Below are 23,996 nucleotides of genomic sequence, written 5' to 3'. Positions count from 1 at the left end.
ATCACAACAATGCCATTGCAGCGTTGTGATTGGCTTAGGGGAGGCGAGGGCAGCTGCCTGCTTCCCGTAAGTCTTTAGGCGCAGAGAGGAGACACAACATGGGACCAGAGGCAAAAGTAGGTTTAAATTTGATTTGTTTTCTTTAATTAACCATCCCTGCATGACCCCCCCCCATGTGACTCCCCCTCCCCCTGCCGCCTCTTCCCTCCCTCCTTTCTCCCCCACCCGTGAGTCATGCCGGCCGCGACTGCGGCTAAATGCAAATGAGTGCGGGCAGAGGGAAAGAATGTGGTTGACTCCCTACAAATGCCAATGTGAGCGTAACCAATCCTGGAGCTGCTCTGATGCTGTTCTCAGCATGAGAGAAGCACCTGGATTGGTTTGAGCAGGCAAAGCCAGTGCTCCTTTTGAGGCTAGGAACTTGTGCCTGCAATCCCCCAACTGTTTAACGCCGCTGGGATTGTTGCTGTCTGAAGTGCACATATGGGGCTGGCTGTCCCAAGACCGGTGGCGAATCTGACATGCTCAGTCTGCATTGGCACGCTTGGCAAGTCGTCCTGCGGTTGCTGCTAATCACACTCACACTATCAGCAGGATTCTGCCCCACCTTCACGCTCGCACTAGAACAGCGCTGGCCGGCAGCACATTATATAATAAAATGGTAATGATCATTTGATTAATTCACATTTACCTGCTACGCTCGCAGCAGGTGGGGCAACACTCCCCCGCCCTTTAGGAGGAGCTGCCATTGGCTGCTGCCCTCAGTGTCGGACTGGCCTATTGGGCAATCAAGCCAGTGCCCGATGGGCTAGTCTGCCAGGTAAGCTTTTTGACTTTAAGCTTTTTTACGCCTGTTTGTGGGCCTGTTTTCTGGCCTGCTGGGCCAGTATTTAGTACTGATTTCTTTGACATTAAAAAAACAAGCACTGGCATAGCCAATAGGTCTCACCCTTGGGACCTTTTAAGTGTTTAGCCATGCAGCACATGCATACACAGAAGGAAGACACTGAAAAAACCATGCAAATATGCTAAAAAAAATTAAAAACTCAAGGACATGCCATATTTAGAATGTTGAGTGGCTTTTGCGTTGTGCAGAACCAGTGGGGCTGGTGCTTTGCATCTCTGACAAAAGGCACTGACTGCCCCATATCATACTACCACAGCCAGAGCACATCTTTTATATTGCCTTCTGGGAATTGTAGTGCCTCATTCAAAAGGAAAACTACCAGTATCAAAATGCAAATTATCTAAGTAAGGCTAGCTGAACTCCCCGGGCCTGCAATGTTGGCTGTTGCGGTGGAAGAGATTATCTCTTCAGCTTCATACGAGCCTGCTATTACAGCGTAGTACCAACAAACAACATAGTCAAATAATATTAAATACACATATTCAACAAATGTATACATTTTATACAATTATCACCCATCTCTTCAGATATGAATTTCTCAGATGTGTATAATGTGTCATTCATAGCCATCACTTCGTGCGTGGCATAGCATAGCTCATTATAAGGCTGCACAGGTGTTAAAATAGATGCCCAGTGCAGTAGAAGGCATGGCGCATGGAGAAAAGATTTGGTGAGCTGTAAATCTTGATATACGTTAACGTTCAAGTAATTGCTTTTTTTAAACAACACACAATGCTCAGACGATCCTTCTTGAAAGTCTGCATTTAAAAATGGCATATGAAAACATAAAAAGTGAATCTCACTGAAAAAATTAAATATTGCACTACCGCACCAATAGTTTGAGCTTAAAGTAATTTTAGATACCACGAAAAAACATCTCCCTCCCTCCCGCCACCCCTCTACTAGGTGTTCACGCGAATATGCATTTGCAGCGGGTATGTGCTGTAGCCACCAAGTGATACAAAAGGGGATGATGGACGGAGAGTTTGAGCAAATCAAACACTCACCCCCAGTCAACTGATCTGGGTTTAATCCAACACCATTCTTTAGCTCACTCAGCCACCCCAGTTCAGACATGGCCATATGCAAATTAGTCTGACCCTGTGCCTCATGGGAACAGTCCAGCCCGAACTGCCAAGCCATGTCTTTCCTGGACCGGAAACAAGCATCCTGGGACCGTTTTCGGATTCATAATCCTCATCAGCCAGGCTTGCTTGAATCCAGTGGCCAAGTGAGCAAGGGACTCACGTCTGAGCATACCCTGCCACACTTAGGGCGAACAAAGCGGTACAAAAGTGGACCCATGTGGCACATTTGGACAGTCCTGGGTTTTTTAGCCACTGCCTCTGCATTCTGGGAAGTGTAGTTCCACGTTTAACAATGTTGTGATAACGCTATAAAAACAAAGTATGAAAAGAGATGCTGGTTGAAAAGCCAGTACTTGCTCACGGTGTCACACCTGACATGGGGCCATCTGGCAGCTAGTGTTGTATTCATCCTACGACATGGTTTAGACCCATGCTCAGACCGAATCAGTAAATCTACCAGACTCCATTGGGTCTATGGAGATCAAAGGCACGTGAGATTTGTGTATAAGAATTAACACACACCAAGAGTTTAAAAATAAATGCTAAATAGCTTGTGCATTTAGATGGGCTCCTTGGCTGCAGTCGCCGAGCTCACACACAGCTGACGAGCACATGGATAATGACAAGCACTTTCACCTGAGTAAAAGGCGCGTCTGCCTGTGCTCAGTTCACATGGGTGTGTACTCATGCTGCAGAAACACTGGACGGAAGTGCGGTTCCTGCACGAGGCAGTAAATGTAAAGCGCCCAGTGTCCTGCCAGTTGGCACCGGTCCGTTTGCTGAATAATGTTTACCTTCTCTCGCCCCCCGCCCCCTCCTTGAAGGTAATGCCCCTACATGTTCTCTGCGCACGTGGTCCCGGACAGACCGCAACGCTACTCAAAAGACTCCAGCGCATTCAGAACGCCTCAGCACGACTCATCCTGGACATCCTTCGCCACAGCCACATCTCAGCCCACCTGAAAGGCCTGCACTGGCTCCCCGTCAACAAGAGGATCACGTTCAGACTCCTCCCACGCACACAAGGCTCTCACGACATGGGCCCGAAGTACCTCAACAGCCGCCTCTCTTTCTACACACCCACCCGCCAGCTCCGATCCGCCAGCCTCGCCCTCGCCTCCGTCCCACGAATTCGGAAGTCCACCATCGGAGGAAGATCCTTCTCCTACCTGGCAGCCAAGACATGGAACTCCCTCCCCACTCACCTACGGCTGACCCTGGATCACCTCTCCTTCAGGAAACAACTCAAGACCTGGCTGTTCCAGCAATAGCGACTCCCCCCGCCCCCTCAGCGCCTTGAGACCCTTACGGGTGAGTAGCGCGCTATACAAATTCTTGTGATTGATTGATTGAATGCTCGGGCAGAAAACTCCAGCGACGCAAGCAAAATCCCCACGGATTGAAAATACACTCACGAAACACCTGGAAGCTGCTCTACTTCACAATGTTGTTTTGTGCAACAAAGTGGGAGTGGGAGGAGGTATTGGGGAGTGGGAGGGGGGAGTGGACGGAGGGAGTGGGAGGGGGGAGAGGGGGCGGGCACAGTGGTGCGGCCACAGTTGTAAAAGGCAGGGAAAGGGGGACACTGAGAAAGGGAAAGATAGGGATCAAAGGAGAACAAGCGCGCGCTGAAGCTGACGAGGAGGGAGTGGAAGGGGATAGGGGAGGGAATTCACACTCTGTAGAAAGCCTGGCAGCTGTGCACCTTGTGCACGCTTGTTCGTGTAACAGCAAACTGGTGGCCGGCAAAGGTAGCACTTTGAAAGCCCCTGTACTAAAAGTCGAGCCTAGCAAGCAGCGCATGAGCTGCTCTAGGCTCGACCTAATCATTGCCTGCCGCAACCACAAATGCATGCAGTTTCCTGTAGCTTGCAAAACACTTACACAGCGTGTCTTCAGAAGTTCAAAACTGTCCCAATTTGCATGCATGGGCTACTTTTTTGATATAATTGCCTAGTGGGGGCCACTTTTAATTTTGTGTCGGGGCTTCTTTTCTGGCCCATTCTGACTCTGGCTGCCCCCCTCAGACCTGGTCATGATGGGATTGACAGCAGAGGGAGCACGGGTCCTCTCCAGGGGCTCGGACGTTTCTATCTGACCCCCCGTGCCCATTTGAGATGGTCGCCTTTGCCCCTGACCCCTATAAAGATCTACTGATTTACTCTCAACCTAGGGTGTGTGAAAGTTGCATAATTTTCTTTTGTGTAATTATGCAAAATTTAAAAAAATTGTCAAATTTTGCAGAATTGCACAAAATGTGTCAAAAATTGATGCGATGATACATTATATGCAAAAAAAAAAGCACAATAAACACAAGGGCCGCGAGCAACAGTCACTTGTGTTGTGGCTGTACGTGTTGCACCCAAGGGCTCTGAGTAACATTTTGCCATGCACAGAGCGTATTTAGGCATTGTGGCACAGTTATGTCATTTTAGTAATTTCGCGTAACAAGTGTAACATAAATTCTCGTGATTTACGCCGTCGTATTTAAAATTTATTTCAGGCCTAGTTAAAATGGGCACTGTTTGTTTCAGGTGGTCATTTGAAACACACTGGTTCCAGCAGTTGCCAAGTTCAGCGATTTGTCAAGAGTGATTAGACCCGTACCCACTTTTTTGCGAACCACTGAATAAAATGCCATCTGTGCTGCAAAAACAGACAACATTCACTGCTTCACAGTTTCATATTTTTAAGCAACGAAATGCTGGGTCTAAAAGTTTCTTGCATTCATTGGTAGAGGCCGTCAGCAGCAAATAACGTGATCTAAAGATTGTGTCTTGTAGTTTTAGAAACTGTACCTTGCTTTGGGCCGACCCTTCTTCCATTCTTGCAGAACTTCTCCCAAGTTGCATATTCCAAAGCACAAGCAAAGATATCTGATCTGTTGGTCCCAGGAAACAGAAAGGTCCTGATGCGGTTGAGACTAGTTTCCTGCATAGCTTTCTGAGACCAGTGGACTTGGCTATCTCTAAAAGTATTAACCTCTTTTCTCTGGACTTTACATGAACCTATTTCCGCAATATTTGTTTCCATACTGAATTCCTGTAGCGTTAAGTCACACTGCGTTTTGGTGGAGGGATTTAACTGTTCACATTCCTTACTAAAAAGGCCCTGAAAGCATCTTTCATGGATATATTCCAGTTTCAACCAGTGCCTCAATACATCTTCTCTCTGTGCCAAAACCTGATCCATCACTTTGGATTCCAAACAAACCTGGTCATATATTGTTGCTTGTGGTCCTTGAAAAAAGTATCTGAATAGCTTGGTTTGGGCCTGGTTTAGCCAACTGCCAGAGTCTTCTCAGGTAAGAGGGGGGCTTTCCATCACTGTCCTTTGTTATATGTAGGGTACCCCATATCTGGTGAAACTCTCTCCACCCCCTCCTCTTCCTGTGCTGGTGGTGTGTTAGTGTAACAGAGCCAGGCACAGAGAGGCCAAGCTCTGCTGTCTTTGAAATGTATTATAATTCCATATATATAGTGCTTACTACCCATGACAAGGCATTGAAGCACTTTAAGCCGGACAGCACTGTGCTCCGGAACCCAAAGTTGGTGGTTAATCCAGTGGTTATTGGCTACTGGACTTTGTCTTGTGATTTCAAGAAACCACCCCATGCATTTTCTTAGTGGATGATTAAGTTAACAGCAGTTAGGTGAATTACTGAGGGGGTAGAGGTATGTGAGCTCGTGCAGATGGTCGGTGGGTTTAGTAGATGGGCTACATGCTAGTAGGTGTTGCTAGGTTGCAGGGCGTGACTTTCAAAGAAGAGCAGGTTGTGATCTTTGAGGTAAGTTGAGGGAAATTTGCAGAGATACAATAATAGAGATTAATGCAAACATGCAGAACACTTCGAGTAGGATGTACTGAGCGAGGGGAGGCTTGCAGAGGATGGAAAGGAAGGAGAGGGCCATTCAAAGAGGAAAGGAGTGACGACTATCAGAGGTTTGAAGTCAAGGCCAGTTTACATGCAGGGTTTTAGGAATACAGAGGAGACGTCTGAGGAGGCAAAGGCTATAGAAGGAAACAGCAGTGTTTGCATGTAGATAGCGCTTTATTCTGCCCTTGAAGCCAGCAGTCTAACCACTGCTAGGCTACTGCTAGGCACCACTTTAGGAAGGGTGACTGATCAGCTGTGGGAGAGGTCATTTAGCCTTTAAGCTCACGTTTAGGTCTGGGCATGAAATTGTGCTTTGCTTGCGGAGTTTGCAGCGTTTTTCCCACTCCGCGTAGAGCGTGGCGTTCCGAAAAACTCCATGTAGTGATGCGGAATGGAGTCTTTCCTCCCCGCAGTTCTCCAACGTTAAGTTGGTGAGCACGTGCAAATAAAATCTTTCTCCAGACCACCTCCGTGTGAGGTTTTTCAAAGTGGACGGTCGCAGCTGGTCGCTACCGCTTGCGTTGAGAAACCTTCAGCTCATGTTGAGGAAGCTGGCGCTCCAGTATAACATCGACTCGAGTGCCACAGTGGAGAAGCGTGGCTCAATGGTTAGAGCGGCAGACCCTGATGCAGAGGTCTGGCCCGGGACCAGCGTTCAATTCCTGCCTCGGTGGCTCTTGGACTCAATTTCCCCGGACCTGATCATTCTCGCCTCGGTGCCTATTCTAATCATGGGTCCCACTCTGTGACTCTGGGCAACAGCTTGCTTAACCGCATGCGTGCGGGCGGAATTCCGCCCGTACGCTGGGTTTTGCGGAATCGCACTTTACGTGACGAGCTGGGCTCGTCATGAGCGTGCGAGGAGGCTACGCCATGACGAGCCCAGCTCGTCATGAGCGTCGAAGGGGTTAATCTCCACAACGGCCCCAGCAGTGCTTGGATGCCTGGCTTCACCTTGGGGGTGCCCAGGAGTGGACATTTCACAGGAAAGCCAGGATGGGTTCCACAGTGGTATGAATACAGCGCTACGAGACCTCTGGGTAGAAGTGCGCTATATAAAATACAAACACACACACAAACACACACATACACACATAGAAGCAGCACTCTCTGACGCTGCGTGTGTTGCTGTTCACACTGATTTTACAGCATGGGACAAACACCCAACACTAAAAATCAGCGCAACGTATCTCACTGCACTGCTTGTGGAACTCCACGTACCGCAGCTGAGCTTTTTGGTCACTTCGCCGGGTTCCGCATAACTGAACTCTATGAACTCCGCCCAGGCCTACTTCATGTTACAACATGTAAGTTTAGATATGGTACAAAATGGGGGTACTTTACAACTGCAGTCTTTTTTGTAAACACAATTTCCAGGAATTTTGACGTTCGCCGCTGGGAAACATCGAATAATCACAAAAAAGCACTGTACCATTAAATTCTTTATATTCATCGGGGGCACTGGAATTGTGGGATTCTTCAGACACTGCATTTTCTGCATAGTTACGGATTTGCACATTATTCATCACTGCTGCATGATTTGTAGATTTTAACAGCTAGTTTCTAGTTCATAAGGCTCAAAAGATTACTAAAAACATGGAAACGTGTGCAGCGCAATGGAAGGCCCTTCACAAACTTTGGCTGGTCATCTTTCTGTTGCTTATTGCTGTATTTGGATTTTAAACTGGTATCAATAAGGCAAAACATTTGCCAATACATTGTTAATGTGTAAAAATGACAAAATAATGAAGTAATAACATCACAAAATGTGCCACATTAAGCTGCATAAAATAGAGAATGCCTTTCTATAAACTGCATCTGGAGTATTGTGTCAATATTTAGGGGCCACGCCTCGAGTATTCAGCCCATTTCTGGAGACAACATCTCCAGAAAGCTAGAGTAAGGGTTTAGATAATTCCGGGAAGAGGGGGGGGGGGCCCATATGGTTCCTGGTGCGTATAAGAAACAAAGGGGCATATAATCAACAACTAGCGATAATTATCGCTATGTTGGCTTAGCAGCAATATTTTTATCGCCGTGCTGCGGCGATTTTTATCGCTTAGGAACCTTGCTATTATCAAGGTTTATCTCCTAAGCGTTACAAAACGGCCGCAATGCATGAATATCGCTGAAAAGTCAGCGATATTCATGCATTACCGAGCTAATGCTCTTAGCCATGTTATCCACCTACCATTGGATAACATGGCTAAGAACTGCTCTGGGGCAGGTGTTAGCTTTTGGAGATATTGGCGCTTAGCGCGAATATCTCCAAAAGTTGGTAATAGGAGATAGCGATGTTAGCGACTGTTTCCAGTCGCTAACATCTTGGCACGCCCACTTTGCATGTCATTAGTGATAAATTTCACTGACATGCAAAGCGGGGCCCAAGATGGTCGCTATCTCCTACTAGCTGTCGCTAACTGGTGTTAGCGACAGCTAGGTAATAGGGAGATAATTTTTTCTCTGCTTTCTTGGCTTTTAAAGCCAAAAAAGCGGAGATAAACCCCCTTGATAATATGCCCCAAAGTTTTACAACTTTGTAGTCTGAGAGGATTGAGAGACAGAGGGGAGAATTTATGGGTACCAAAAAAATACTGTAGCAGTAAAATAAACTGTAGAAAAGGGAGAGCGACTGTGTGGAAGACACGGTGATGGCAGTTACATTCCTTCAAAATGCAAATACCACAGGGAAGGAGAAGAAGATTGAGTTGAGACATCTAAATACATCACAGTGATAATGGCAGAAGAGGAGGAGAGGGGGATATGGTGCAGGCTCTTAAATACATCAACTAGATGGTTACAGAAGAGGAGGGGGAAAAGGGGAGCGATTATTACGCCGGCATAAATCGCACAATTTCAGGAATTTCGAGTTACGCTTTATGTGAAATTCATGAAATGACATCATTTTGTGTAATTTCGCGTCATTTGTGTTCATATGTACCATGAATGCACCATTAGTGGTAAACATTTACATTATAGCTTGAGAGCTACTGAACTCGAGTGGCTATTGTTCACCGTGCTTTTGTATTCAATTTTTTAGTGTGAAATGTGTGATAGTTTAAAAATTGATGCAATTCACAGTAAACTATAGCCAGCGCCACTGGAATTATGTGATTCTATGTCCATGGTATTTCTCCGCATATTTATGGATTTGACACAAATAACCTAATCCATAATCTGAAGATTTTAACAAAAATATAGTTTCTAGCTCAAAGGGATCACACGGAAAACACTTTGGAATGCCCTTTGCAAAGGTTAACTGGTCATCTTTCAGTTGCTTATTCCTGGATCTGGTTTTAAAACCTGTTCTAATGAGGTGCATTATTTATCCAGACAGCATTGCTAAATGTAAAAATTATAAAATAATGAAGTAATACTGTCATAAAATGAGCTGCATTGTGCCACATAATTTGCCTTTTTTTGCTGTGTAATTTAACCAACTCTGTCGCATTATTTGGAGATCCCCTGCCGCATAATTCTAGTAGAAAAATCTCGCCAGGCATTGGGTTTTCCTCGCTCGCGCTTGCCAACTTGGCGTTGACAAATGCGAGCAAGGAAAAAACTCTGCTCCGCTATGCGGAGCGGATTTTTCCGGAACTCTGCAAACTCCGCGAGCGGAGCAGAGTTCACCACCCAGACTTACCTATGACTTCTAATTTTGTGAAAAGTTCATCCTACAAAAAGAAATCCTAAGTCATTTACATTTATCAACACTCCTCTAGTTTGCAACACAAAATCTCTATTACCTTTCATTTACCACTCGCAATTGTATCTTTTTATATTACAATAGTGTCAAAATCCCTTGGTTGTGACATGAAACTGGGAAAAATCAATTCCTCTTTTGAATGTCCTGCTGAAGGCTGGGCTTTTATTCGGCAACAGCCGAAACAATATTATTGATGTTCTTTGTTAGCAGAATCTCATGAATTTTTTTTGTTACAAAGATAGTTATCAGAATGTGGGCTTCATCAAGACGACAACTTTTCATTGCTGGATTTGTCTTGTTCTGGTAGTCGGGGGGTGAACCCTGATGCATTGACCATTTCTGGACACCTCAGAGCTCCTTTTCTAATGTGGAGAGCTGCATCTTCAGGAACTGTGGTTCTGAAGAATCAGCAACTCCCTGAAAGGAGGCTGCTGAAATTACCGATGGGCATTGGGGTGGGGTGATGGGAAGAGGTCTTATTGGGCCTTTAAAGACATCTCATGTGGCTTTTTTCACCCTGGCAGTAAGGAGTCTGCGAGATGATGCAAACGTCTGTGGTGCTCACTGATAAATGTCTGTGCCTCTCTCCTCTTTCCTCAGGACCTTGAAAAGCAGTACGTGGGTTTCGCCACCTTACCCAATCAGGTGCACCGGAAGTCTGTGAAAAAGGGATTTGATTTCACTCTTATGGTAGCTGGTAAGACGTCTCCTTTTACATAATTTAATGTAGCAAATTGGGACTAAACTGTGTCATTGTGGGTGTTCAACAGCCATTGAAGGTGACTCTCTGTCGGTTGCATGAGCAGCACATGCTCCTGCAGGGGACCCAGCGGGGCTCGACTGGAACCCAAAATGAGCCCTAACAAAAATGCTTGAACCCATCTCCACATGGCGGGAGGCTGCGACTAGAATGAGTATTTTCTCCAAACAAAGGTTCACAGTGTACACAAAATTATCATAGAACAAACAAATTTAGATCACAAATGCTTAAATCAAACACCCTATACACCTAATCGTGAAAAAATAAAAAGTAGAAAAATAGAAAGCACGGCCCATACAAAACAAATTTTTAAGAAAAACATCTAAATAATTATTTATTTAATAAAATAAAGGGGTAGTATTATGAGGCTCATACAGAAAAGCTGGTACATATAACAATTAATAGACATTTACAACCAGACAGGTGGCATACAAAAAAAGAGGTTAGATAAAAGCTGGAGTTCCAAAAAGATATACTGGGACTACAACACACAAAATAATGTGTCCACCATAAATTGCGGCCACAGTTGCGTTGACGACGTTTCGACCTTTGTCATAAGTACACGGTCATCTTCAGGATAAATAAATAGCTGAGTGTCCCACCAGGTAATTAAGTTCGGAGGAAGAAGAGCAAGCACAATACTACTTAGTGCTTATGAAGGACATTTTTGCATATTTGAGTGGAATAAAAGATTGCATTGGGCGCATTAAGCAGCTCGACAATGATCACTTCTCAACCTCAGCAACTGTTGGGAGTAAATCACGGGTAACAACTCCTGGGTGAAGTGAATCCATTAGATTTGAATTCCACGAGGCGCCCGTGCGACAGAAGGATTATCGCATCACTGTTCAGGGCGACTAGAATGAGGCCATGTGGAATGGTTGGGTCATGGCCGCCGATCCTGCTCTGGAAGGAGCCCCCCTAGTCTGTGGCTTACCGGAGAATGTCAAGAGTGGCAGAGTAGCCAGTCTCGCACATGTCACCCCTCGGGGGGCCATTGTGAGTCCTGGTAAGCGGTTGTCTGAGTAAGTGGCCCTCTAGGTCTTGGTAAGATGTCTCTTTGCAGGATAGTTTAGTTATGTCCCAGGGTAATCTCTGCAGTCATGGCCAGCTGTCTTTGTAATGTTGCAGTTGTGATGATACACAGCACAGGGAGGTCTCACAGCTCCTAGTAAGATCGTAGTGCTTAATTTGAGCCAGGAGTTTCCAGTGCTCAGCACCAGCACTTAATTGTCAGCACCAGCTCTAGTGACAGTCAACCACATGGGGGCGCTGTCTGTCAAAGTTTGAGATGAGTACAACAGTGTTTAATAAGTCAGTTTACATAAAAATGAATAGCACATGCCACTCACACCATTCTTATAGCTTTGGGTGGCCTGGAATAGTCTGAATGGTCACACTTGTAGGAGTGCGATGGTTAGTGGTTGTGATGGTTCTGTCTTTGGCAGCAGCGGCAGCGGCAATGGCTGGCGCGGGCTGCAGTGTCCTCTATAGAAGGGCCTTGGCACTTACTTTTTTTTTTTTAAACAAATTAAGCATTGCTCTTTCTAGGATTGTTTAGTCTTTAAGGCACAGGACAGTCTCATCAAATTGTCTCTGTACCGTCACATTAGCTGTGAGGACATACGGTACAGAGACGTCTCCTACCTCGGAGTTGGAAGTCTCTTTCCGCAGTCGTCTCAGTGAGAGAGGTCAGAAGCACTTTCCCGTGGTACGACTAGCTGCTCGTTTGATGTCTCTTATTGACTGAGCGGGGACAAAGGTACATCCCATCAGGAAAAGTAAATAAGGCAGTGAAACCCAACCGGTCACGGTGTCAGGTGGAGCCGTTACCTGAGGTCTTATCTAGTCACATCGAGGCGCTGGCAGGTGCCCCTCTCTGACTTTCAACGGGTCACCTATTTCAGCGTTGGCTTTGAAGAACCGTGCGCTGTGTTGCTTTAAAAGAAGAGAGTGGAAATGCTCCATATTTATAAAGGCCTATGTGATCTGGGCAGGCGTGTTTTTGTGCAGGAAGTCATACCTTCCTGCCCAAAAATGACCCAAAGAGCCATTTTCCTCTTTCTATGGGTGATGAAAAATGCATCACCCATAGAAAGAGGAAGTATCGAACGGAAGTAAACATATTTCTCCTTGTTTTGCCTCTCTGCGGTAGCTGTGTTGTATTAGCTGTGTTACAAAGGCGTGCAAGGTTGCACAAATCGGGCCTTGTGTGGGTTTGTAAATCCCAAATAAGTCTTTGCGTCGACTTGCGTGACGCAAGAGTGATGCAAAGGGTTAATAAATCTGACCCCTTTGGGGGCCGCACAGTTTTCTGGTAGGCACAAGAATAATTTGTTACTTCATTGACATTTTGCTCCATAGAGGCATGGCACCACCTGAGAGGCATGGTACCACCTGAGAGGCATGGTACCACCTGAAGTGTTTTGGATTTTAAAGGTAACTGGCAGTGGGTTCCTGGTTCCTCTCTAATTCAGTTTCTTATTCTTTGTTAACTATAAAACTTACTAGATATGCTTCCGCACCAGCCAGTGGACGTAGGTGGTGGTTAATGTAAATGCATATATCAATATAAAATCAATAAAAATGAGTTAAACTATAAATTGTTGGTTTCCATAGGAGAGTCCGGTCTGGGGAAGTCGACCCTGGTGAACAGCCTGTTCCTGACCGACCTGTACAAGGACCGGAAGCTTCTCAACGCTGAAGGTGAGTGAACGGTGTAGTGTCCTGCTGGACGCGTCATGCAGCAGCTCCTCCCTGGGGGCAGTATTTACCCCCACTCCAGACCCATCCAAACACATGCATCACCGGTCAGGTGATACTTGCTAACCGAAGGGGCTGGGCCCGCGTCCCCTGGGCCAGTTTAGCAACCATATATGCAATGTGTGTGTCAATGGTTCCTGATGTACATTCACTGTCCACAGTGTTGGAGCCACTGACCTCTTTCCACCTCGTGTTACAGAGCGGATCAACCAGACGGTGGAGATTGTGAAGCACACGGTGGACATCGAGGAGAAAGGCGTGAAACTGAAGCTCACCATTGTGGATACGCCCGGGTTCGGAGACGCGGTCAACAACACAGAGTGGTAGGAGGGATACACGTGCTCGACGAAGGGGTACCAGGGCGTGGGACATGAGGGCCCACGTCACAGAATAGTACATAGGGTATACGAGGGCTCAAGTCACAAGAGTAGTATGGGCCACACACAGGCTCACATCACAAGACTAGTATGCGGGGATTCTGGCTATACTTTGTCACAGCCTCTGAATGCACAAACGTGTCCCAGGACACAGGCTGTGCTGCCTCGATGTGGTGATCTAAATAGATTGAAAACTACTGGCCCAACATTTTATCAATTTGGATTTTTGAATAGGTTGAGATACTGAGGGTGTTACAATCTTATTTAAGTCTAAATTCATGTTCTTTCTTTGGAACTTTCCTTGTTGCTTACTGGCCACTACAAGGCTCTTCCAGTGCCTCGCATTACAATCTCCCAATGACTTTTGTTACGGTCACCCATTGACTAGTTGCACCTCAGTCGTTCACTGACTTGCCCTACACTCTCTCTCTGACTTGCACTACAATAACTCATAGGCTTGCAGTATAATCTCTCCTGACATGTGGAACAAACTCTCATGTTACAATCTTTCATTATATCATTGACTTGCATTACAGCCCCCTAGTAACTTGTGTTACAGTCACACAATCGCTTGTGTTACCATCACCCAATGGATTTTTGTTGCAATCTCTTACTGACGTGCGTCATGCTATCTCACGGACTTCTGTTACACTGGCTCATTGACTTTCATTACAATCCCCCACTGACTTGCGTTGCACTCTATCGACTTGCGTTACGTTCTATCACTGACTTGCGTTGCACTCTCTTATTGACTTGTGCTACACTGTCTAATTTTCTTGAATTACACTGTCTCCTGGACTTGTGTTACCCTATCTCAATTACTTGAATTACACTGTCTCATGGACTTGTGTTACTCTGTCTCATTTACTTGAATTACACTGTCTCATGGACTTGTGTTACACTGTCTCATTTTATTGAATTACACTGTCTCATGGACATGTGTTACCCTGTCTCATTTACTTCAATTACACTGTCTCATGGACCTGTGTTACCATTTCTCATTTTCTTGAATTACACCCTCTCATGGACGTGTTTACACTGTCTCATTTACTTGAATTACACTGTTCATGGACTTGTTACCCTGTCTTATTTACTTGAAATACCCTGTCTCATGGACTTGTGTTACACTGTCTCATTTTCTTGAATTACACTGTCTCATGGACTTGTGTTACACTGTCTAATTTACTTGAATTACACTGTTCATGGACTTGTTACCCTGTCTTATTTACTTGAAATACCCTGTCCCGTGGACTTGTTACACTGTCTCATTTTCTTGAATTACACTGTCTCATGGACTTGTGTTACACTGTCTCATTTACTTGAATTACACTGTTCATGGACTTGTTACCCTGTCTTATTTACTTGAAATACCCTGTCTCATGGACTTGTGTTACACTGTCTCATGGACTTGTGTTACACTGTCTCATTTTCTTGAATTACACTGTCTCATGGACTTGTGTTACACTGTCTCATTTTCTTGAATTACCCTGTCTCATGGACTTGTTACCCTGTCTCATTTACTTGAAATACCCTGTCCCATGGACTTGTGTTACACTGTCTCATTTTCTTGAATTACACTGTCTCATGGACTTGTGTTACACTGTCTCATTTTCTTGAATTACACTGTCTCATGGACTTGTTACCCTGTCTCATTTACTTGAAATACCCTGTCCCATGGACTTGTGTTACACTGTCTCATTTTCTTGAAATACACTGTCTCATGGACTTGTGTTACACTGTCTCATTTTCTTGAATTACACTGTCTCATGGACTTGTTACCCTGTCTCATTTACTTGAAATACCCTGTCCCATGGACTTGTGTTACAATGTCTCATTTACTTGAAATACCCTGTCCCATGGACTTGTGTTACACTGTCTCATTTTCTTGAATTACACTGTCTCATGGACTTGTGTTACACTGTCTCATTTACTTGCATTCTAATCACCCATCGACTTGCATTGTCATTTCTCATTCACTTGCGTCATACTTTCTCATTGCTTTGCATTACATTCTTACTGACTTGCATTACATATCTTATTGACTTGCATTACACTCTCTTTTTGACTTGCGTTTCAGACTGTCCACTTATGTGACATTCTCTTACTGACTTGAGTTACACTCTCTCGCATTGACTCGCGTTGCAATTACTTGTTGACTTGTGGGACATTCTCTCATTGAGTTGTGTTACAATCACCCTTTGACCTGTTTAGACGCTCCCAGTGTCTTGAATTAGATTATCTCATTGCCTGCATTCCATGCTCCAAAATAAGAATATACATTATTGAAGGACACAGACAGGCCAGGGTGACAGTAACACTCACATTTGAAAACTGATCTCGGTTCGCCCTCAAGTGGTCAAATAGTTAATTACACTGAAAAAGAGAATCTCTATTAGTGTTTTTCTGTGCGACAGTCAAGGTCCCACTTACAAGCTGCATTGTATAGCACATAAAATAGTAGTACAGCAGTACTAGTCCTCACTACAAAATGCTATTCACAAACATAAGGGCTGGGACCGCTTCCTCTCCTAACTTTTCCACGTAAGTGTGGTACGTGACTAGTAGTAACTTTACACTTGTAAATCCTGTTGCACGAAACTCCACCCCTAGATCTGAGGGACGGAGACATGTAAGTTCACACCCGAAGGTGGAATTCACCTAGGCGTAGTAGTAAATATATAGGTGTGTGAATATACACTTGTATATTTACCCTTGTGAACAAGCCCCTCTGTGTGTTGCAGCAAATCAAGGGGTCCGATTCACAATATTGCATTTTGTAGTACGTAAAGTTGTACATAGAGTCAGTGTCGGATTGGTAATGCGGGCATTCGGGCAATGCCCGAGGGGCCGGTTGTCCGAGTTCTGATGTGTGCTGCTTTTTTTAGCAGTCTGGGGGGCCATTTGGGCACTGTCTCTATTGTTAAAATACAGCCAGTGACCCAGTGGGTGTCTGGGTGGCCCTTCTAGAGGCAGATGGGCGCTCATTACCTCCGTTTAGCAACAGGCAGAGGTGTCACTTTCTTTCTCTCGCTGGCCGGCACATTAATGTGTGCAGATACTGAGTGGGGGCAGGGGGCCTGAGAAGAAGAGGCCTCACTTGTTTCACCAGTCTAAACTAACGCGTGCATTTTCTTACCCCCCTCCTAAAGTTTTTTTATAACAATACGTCAAAGCAGTGATTTGAGGAATGATTATGCAAATGTGGGCCGATTTTATTTTTGCGTGCCAATCCAACCCGTCTACAGTAGTACTATTTACATACTACTCGATGCATTGCACGAATATGGCCAGAGGCCCCAATCTCTCCTATCTCTTTTTGTGTAGAGAACTCGGCTAAGGTGGCTGAGCTCTCCGCACACGTAGATATTCATTTTGTAGTAAATGTGGGCGAGACCTGGGAAAAGGCTGTGAAATGGGGAATACTTGCTACTTAATTGAGTCGGGCTTACGGAAATTTAAGGAGGGTTCAGGGAGGGGCATGCTATAAACACACAGCCAAAATAGAGTAAGACCATTTTTATTCACAGACAACACTCTTAATGTTTCTACAAACCTAAGGTTGTAATTGCACTCCAGGCCAGCCTTAGACTAAATCAAGCACCACACATGCCACTCACAGCTACTGCAACACGCTTCAATAACAAACAATGGAGGCAGAGATTTAACCCCCCCTCCCCTCTATCACCCATAGCAAGTAATGATAAACTAATGAAATGATTTCGACAGTTACATGGTATATATTTTTGTGTCATAAATATACAATTATTAATTATTATATTGTGGTAAAATTTTATAATAAATGTAGTGTGAAAATATAAGTTAGAGGTCTCAACTTTTATTAAAAAAATTAAAGTAATTTAAAATAATTAAATACAAAACTTTCAACAAAATGTACTACATATTAAATAGAGTTACAATGTTAGTGAGAATTTGAACATTTTTAATTAGTATTTAAAACTCATTTATAAATTAAATGAATACAGTTCAAATAATTGTTTTGCACACTTTTAATCAGAGTTAAGGTGCAGTGATATTTTATAGGTTAATGATAAATATTGTTTTATACATTTTTTAAAACAATAATAAACTTTAATACATTGTCCTATCCTTTCCCATAGGGAGACCCTCACCACAGTGGTGGAAATCTCCAATCATGGTGCAAAGTTACTAGTAGTAACTTTACACTCATATAAATCCTGTTGTAGGACGCACCGTCTGCTGATATGAGAGGGTGGAGACTCTTAAGTCAACGCCTAGTTGTAAATCTCCACTCAGAAATGGTGAATAGCAGAAGAGTGGCATTACACCTAGGTGTAGCAGTAATTATATATGTGAGTAAATATACACATGGATATCTACCTTTGTAACTCTGGCCCTTTGTGTCCAATCTTTGAGTGAAACACATGTCCTTTAAATACATAAAAACATGATCATTTTCTCCTTATAGTTTTCTCCCTTTGAGGTCTCATGCCTTTAGTAAACCCTTTCCAGGAAGGCTCAGACCCAGCCTGTAATATTTACATGTATTGAAAAGGCTATAGAGTGGCTGGTTAGTGTAATTCTTTACCCCATAAAATGGTAATATTAGACTGTGTTTTCAATATAAATAATATATTTTTTTAAATAGCGCTTCACATCTTACTTCTACCATTTCTTATCACTGTAAACAATGGGTGTTACTATTACTTACTTTAATGATACTCAGTGTTTCACCATCGGATGGCTGTGTTGCCTTTCCCTCACGTGCTTCAGATAGAAGCAGATATGAGCGGCGAGTGTTTAACTCAAAGTCATTTTGTTGGAAGAGTTTTGTGTTAAAAACACAGCCTGAAAACGGCGTTAAAATGTGTGTGTTTTTATTTAAGTTGTATGTGATCAGAATACTCTTGTAGCTGGGAACTTATGCAAAGGTTGAAATCCCCTGTAAGGATTTGTACTGTTCATTTCTGTTGTCTCCTATATCAATTACCCCCCACTTGAAGCACACTTTATATTGTGCTTTGTGTCTCCTACAGCTGGAAGGCCATTACAGACTATGTGGACCAGCAGTTCGAGCAGTACTTCCGGGATGAAAGCGGCTTGAACCGGAAGAATATCCAGGACAACCGTGTCCACTGCTGCCTCTACTTCATCTCGCCGTTCGGCCATGGGTGAGTACTCACCCCTGCGGATCATATATGTGCGCTCTGTATATGTGTGTGCATTAGAATGAGAGGTATTATTGCTGAATGAGCCAATCAGAGACCAGCATTCGTATCTGACTACTTCTGTGGCTCTATGAGGCTCCTGTTCTGGAGGTCAGAAAATGCAGAGAAGCTGCTTGCTGAAGGTCAAATCAGTACAAGAAATAAAACAATTCCAGGGCAGGCGCAAGGGACTACTGATAGTCTTGTAGCAATCACAGACCAGAAGACTAGGAGGGTTTGCAAACAAGAGAAGCAAAGAAAAGGGGCAGAGCAGATGAACTGGGTCCTTTACCAGTCACCCTACTTATCCCTGTTTAAGGCAGAAGATTGGTCTGCTCGAGAGAATCAATTGAAAAGGCACCCTGGGTCCTAATTCCGATGCTTTCACCTAACCAAACAGTGTGGTTCTGTGCAAATGACCATCTCTTTATTCCTCAACTCCCTTAGTAGCACTGGTACTGCCTCATGGAGAACATTGCTATATAACCTGCACATTTATATCTTTAAGGCACTGCCTCATGGTGACCATCGACTGCTCTTGTGCATATTGCAATAGTGAAAACTTGTGGTATAGTGACGCTAAAAGCCTGTGTTCAAAGTTCGTACTGTAGATGCTTCCTGTCTTCAGATGGGACGACTTTTCTTATAAGGGATCACTCCACAGTGTGGTACTGCGGCTCACTGAACAAGAGAGTGATTTGGGACCATTGCACAAGAATACATGGTTTTGTGGTTCATTGCACAAATGTCCTGGAAATCTTTGCACACGTATGCATGCTCCGGGTACTCATTGCACAAGCGTGGCAGGTCTTTGGATTAATTTAATAAAAGTGCACGATTTTGGCCACTCATTACTCAAGAATGCTCTTTCCTAATATGGATGAAGGAACAGGAGTGCATGGGCATGGGGATTGTTGCACATGAAAGCATGGTCTTGGGACTCATTGCGCAAGATTTCATGGTCTTGGGACTCATTGTGCAAGATTTCATGGTCTTGGGACTCATTGCGCAAGATTTCATGGACTTGGGACTCATTGCTCAAGATTTCATGGTCTTGGGACTCATTGCGCAAGATTTCATAGTCTTGGGACTCATTGCGCAAGATTTCATGGTCTTGGGACTCATTGCGCAAGATTTCATGGTCTTGGGATTCATTGCGCAAGATTTCATGGTCTTGGGAATCATTGCGCAAGATTTCATGGTCTTGGGATTCATTGCGCAAGATTTCATGGTCTTGGGACTCATTGCGCAAGATTTAATGGTTTTGATACTCATTGCGCAAGATTTCAAGGTCTTGGGATTCATTGCGCAAGATTTCATGGTCTTGGGAATCATTGCACACGATTTCATGGTCTTGGGACTCATTGCCCAAGATTTCATGGTTTTGGGACTTATTGAGCAAGATTTCATGGTTTTAGGACTCATTGCGCAAGATTTCATGGTTTTAATACTCATTTCGCAAGATTTCATGGTCTTGGGATTCATTGCACAAGATTTCATGATCTTGGGAATCATTGCGCAAGATTTCATGGTCTTGGGACTCATTGCGCAAGATTTCATGGTTTTGGTACTTATTGTGCAAGATTTCATGGTCTTGGGATTCATTGCACAAAATGTCATGGTCTTGGGGCTCATTGTGCAAGATTTCATGGTCTTGGGACTCATTGCGCAAGATTTCATGGTCTTGTGACTCATTGCGCAAGATTTCATGGTCTTGTGACTCATTGCGCAAGATTTCATTGTCTTGGTACTCATTGCGCAAGAGTGCATGTTGCAGGAACTCTTTGTACAAGATGGTTCTGGTCTTGGGGATCATTGAACAAATTTGCTCTTTCTTCGGATACACCATTAAAGAAGAGTGCACAGCCTAGCGACTCCGTGCACAACAGCCCATGATCCGGCGATTCTTTGCACTGGAGGGCGTGGTCTCGGACTCATTTCAAAAGAGTTTATGGTCTTGTGGTTCGTGGAACAAGAATGCATGATCTTGGAACTCATTGCCCAAGAGTGCATAGTGAAGGAACTCTTTGCACAAAAATTATGCTAATATTGGGTCTCTTTAAACAAAGGTGCTCTTTCTCAGGATGCCTCATTAAACAAGATTGCAGAACCTTGAGATTCCTTGCGGAAGATCAGGAGATTCATTGCACTAGAGTACAGGGTCCTTGACTAATTTCAAAAGAGTGTATGGTTTTGCGCTTCGTTGCCCAAGAATGCATGATCTTGGAATGTATTGCACAAGTGTGCCAGGTCTTGGGTTTCATGAACAATCACTCTCTTTCTTAGAGTGCATGAGAATGCACAAGAGTCTGTGGTCCTTTGATTCATTGCACTGAAGTTTGTAGTCTTGGGGACTGTATGCACAAGATGTCTTCGGACACCTCATTGTGCAAAAGTGCACTGTCTTGGTATGCATATTTGCATTTCCCTTTTTCAGTACTTTCAAACATATCAGTTCACACGATTGTGCTCTCTTGGTCCACTGCATTAGAGTTCACCTTGTACCTGTCAGCTCTTCAGAAGTAGGCCAGCCAGCCTCTGAGGATACATGGTGTGCACAGTATTAACAACTTCGCTGCGGCGGCTATTCCGCTGCAGCGCTAAGGGGGCGGGGGGGCGCGCGGCGCGCCCATGCTGGTGACGGAACCACTCCGTCACCAGCCTCGGTTGAGCTGTGCTGATGATGGAGTGGTTCCGTCATGGCCCCGCCCGCTCAATAGAATGCGCCGCGTAGGTGCCAAATCAGCGCCGCGCAGGCGCGAAATCAGCGCCGCGCAGGCGCGTCGGGCAGGCCATGACGGAACCGCTCCGTCATCAGCACAGCGCCACCGCGGCTGATGACGGAGCGGTTGCGTCATCAGCATGGAAAAGGTTAAACATAAGGCTCATGCTTTGTTAGGATTGCAGACTCCTGTAGTGGGCTTGTGTTGTGTGTTATTGTGTTGCAGCATTTTTGTATCACTTTCATGTCTATTGTCGAGGTCTCAAAGCACTTTGCCGAGCGATGCTCAGAGGTTCTGTTTCAGAGGTACGAAGATGTGCAAATGGATTTAGTAGCAATATTATCCATTAATATTGAGTATTAGTATTGTGTGTGATGCCCAAAGAGTGTGCTCAACATTTAATAAGGTATAGATTTGGCAGAAAAAAAGAACTCCGGGGATAGACGTGGAAGCAGCATATACGAGCCATCAACATTGTGGACTTAAAGAGGCGTAATCTTCGATATGGAAAAAGTCGTGACACTATGGCCATTCAAAATGCAAATGATTGTTGATAGATCAAAATTATTTAGGGAGTTTCATTCCAAAATGTGCTTGTCTCGACCGAGGAGCATCTCATATTTTGAGGTAAGTATTATCTATGAGCCGCTTTGGCATTCACCAGGCTTCGCTTTGGGTTGTAAAGTCTGAGTTTTAACTGTATGAAGCTAGGTCTGGGCCTGAGGATCGCATGATGTGTAATGCAAAGGGCTTTGAGGAACATGGATCTTGTAACTGGTAACCAGTGTAGTACTTTGAGGGCGATGCATGGCTGGGCTGTGTTGACTTCGTAACACCTGATCTGGTTTCCTCTTTTTCGCCAGGTTGAGGCCGGTAGACGTGGCCTTCATGAAGGCGCTCCATGAGAAGGTGAACATCGTGCCACTGATTGCGAAGGCCGACTGCCTGATACCCAGTGAGATCCGAAAGCTGAAGGAGAGGGTGAGACTTGAGGGCTCTTCTTTCCAGCTTCAAGAGACAGAGGAGGGTGCAGAGGCAGCTTCATCTGGGAACAGACTTTTGTCCCAGACCAAAGTGTTCCTACGATAGGCTGGAGCCTGTCGTGAGGGGGGAGATGACTTTAACCCTTTGACTGCGGGTGTGCTGGGGGGCGGGGGGCGTGCACAGCTCCCCGGTGCTCACGACGAGCTCAGCTTGTCATGAGCCGGTGCTCATATGCTCATGACGAGCTGAGCTCGTCACGGCCACACCCGTTTCCTTAGAACGCTCAGCACAGCAGGGGAATTAGCCCCGCGTGTGAGCGTTCTAACGGCCATGACGCGCTCAGCTCATCATGAGCAGACGAGCACCGTGGCTCATGACGAGCTGAGCTCGTCATGAGCATGGGAGGGGTTAAGGACAGATATTCACCTTTAACAATTTGCTTTTATGCCTCACCATATTCCTTGCTTGTCCAACCACTCTGAAACAACTCTCCCCTGCACCTTGGCATGGTATATTCTGTCACTACAAGTAAAAGTAGTGTTGAAATCCAGATTTAAATGGCCAGTGACTTGCACAATTCAAAGGCGAGCAGCCAGTTTTTGATATCCAGATCCCTCTTGCAGAATCACTCTTTGTGGGTAAGCCGTGTGCTTTGTGGAATTAGCATGTTTCAAGAATGTGCTATATCCATCGAAGGCGTGTCTGATGCTCTGTCAAATTTGCCACATTTTATTTTTATTTATTTATTTATTTATTTAAGCTTTTATCGCGCACAGCTACCCACAGTGGGTTTCCCGGCGCCAGGGATAGACTGTAGAAGAAAGGACATCACAGCACCTGACTTGAGGCAACAACCAGCTATTGGCTACGCTTAGTGAAAAGTAGAGTCTTCAGAGCCCTACGGAAGCGAAGTAGGTTGGTCTCTAACTTTAGTGTCAAAGGGAGGGAGTTCCAATATTTAGGGCCCAAGATAGAGAAGGAGCGGCCTCCCATTTTTGTCAGCTTACATCTTGGCACTGTGAAATTGCCAGTGTCTGAGGACCTTAGTGAGCGCAAGGGTCTGTAAGGTTTTACCAACCCTTGAATGTAAGCTGGAGCGCTACCCTGCTTGGCCTTGAACATGTAACAAAGTGCCTTGAATTTAACACGTTCGGGGATGCTCAGCCAATGGAGGTCACACAAAGCGGCAGAGGCCAAGAATGTGTTTGATACTCCATGATTTTGATCGATGCTCTATGCGCGTGATGATGCTGCTGCATGGATGTGGTGACACTCTGTGGGTGCAACAAGTGATATGTCAGAAGCCTCATGGATGTGCTAAAAAGTCCATGGATGTGGTTGCATAAATGTGTTTGATGTATTGGTCGTAACACAGAAGTTTTCAATGCCACATTGCTATGTTGGGTTTTCCATTGAAGCGTTTGTCGCTACATGGATTTTGTAGTGTTTCCATAGGTGTGTTTGATGCTACATGGATGGTGTGGTGTTTCAATGGATGTATTCAATCCTTCATGTGTGTGATGGTGGTTACACAGAAGCATTCAGTGCTAAATAGATATGTTGGTGTGTCCGTTGATTCATTTGATGCTACATTGATGTGTTGGTATTTCCAGGGATGTGTCCAG

At 44.8% G+C, this 23,996-nt stretch overlaps 1 protein-coding gene across 2 annotated transcripts in view; it reads left to right on the top strand.

The window, feature by feature from the left end:
* Positions 1–23,996, top strand: part of SEPTIN5 (septin 5) — a 316,820-nt gene that overhangs the window by 263,897 nt on the left and 28,927 nt on the right. For both annotated transcript variants that reach the window (XM_078667945.1, XM_078667946.1), the window contains 5 exons: positions 10,179–10,275; positions 12,958–13,044; positions 13,301–13,424; positions 18,494–18,628; positions 22,251–22,368. In XM_078667945.1, coding sequence (XP_078524071.1) covers positions 10,179–10,275; positions 12,958–13,044; positions 13,301–13,424; positions 18,494–18,628; positions 22,251–22,368 — 561 coding nt within the window. The remainder of the gene's footprint in view (positions 1–10,178; positions 10,276–12,957; positions 13,045–13,300; positions 13,425–18,493; positions 18,629–22,250; positions 22,369–23,996) is intronic.

The sequence above is a fragment of the Lissotriton helveticus genome, chromosome 11, assembly GCF_964261635.1.
Source record: "Lissotriton helveticus chromosome 11, aLisHel1.1, whole genome shotgun sequence".
NCBI lineage: Eukaryota > Metazoa > Chordata > Amphibia > Caudata > Salamandridae > Lissotriton > Lissotriton helveticus.
This window is presented reverse-complemented; position numbering and strand designations above follow the sequence as displayed.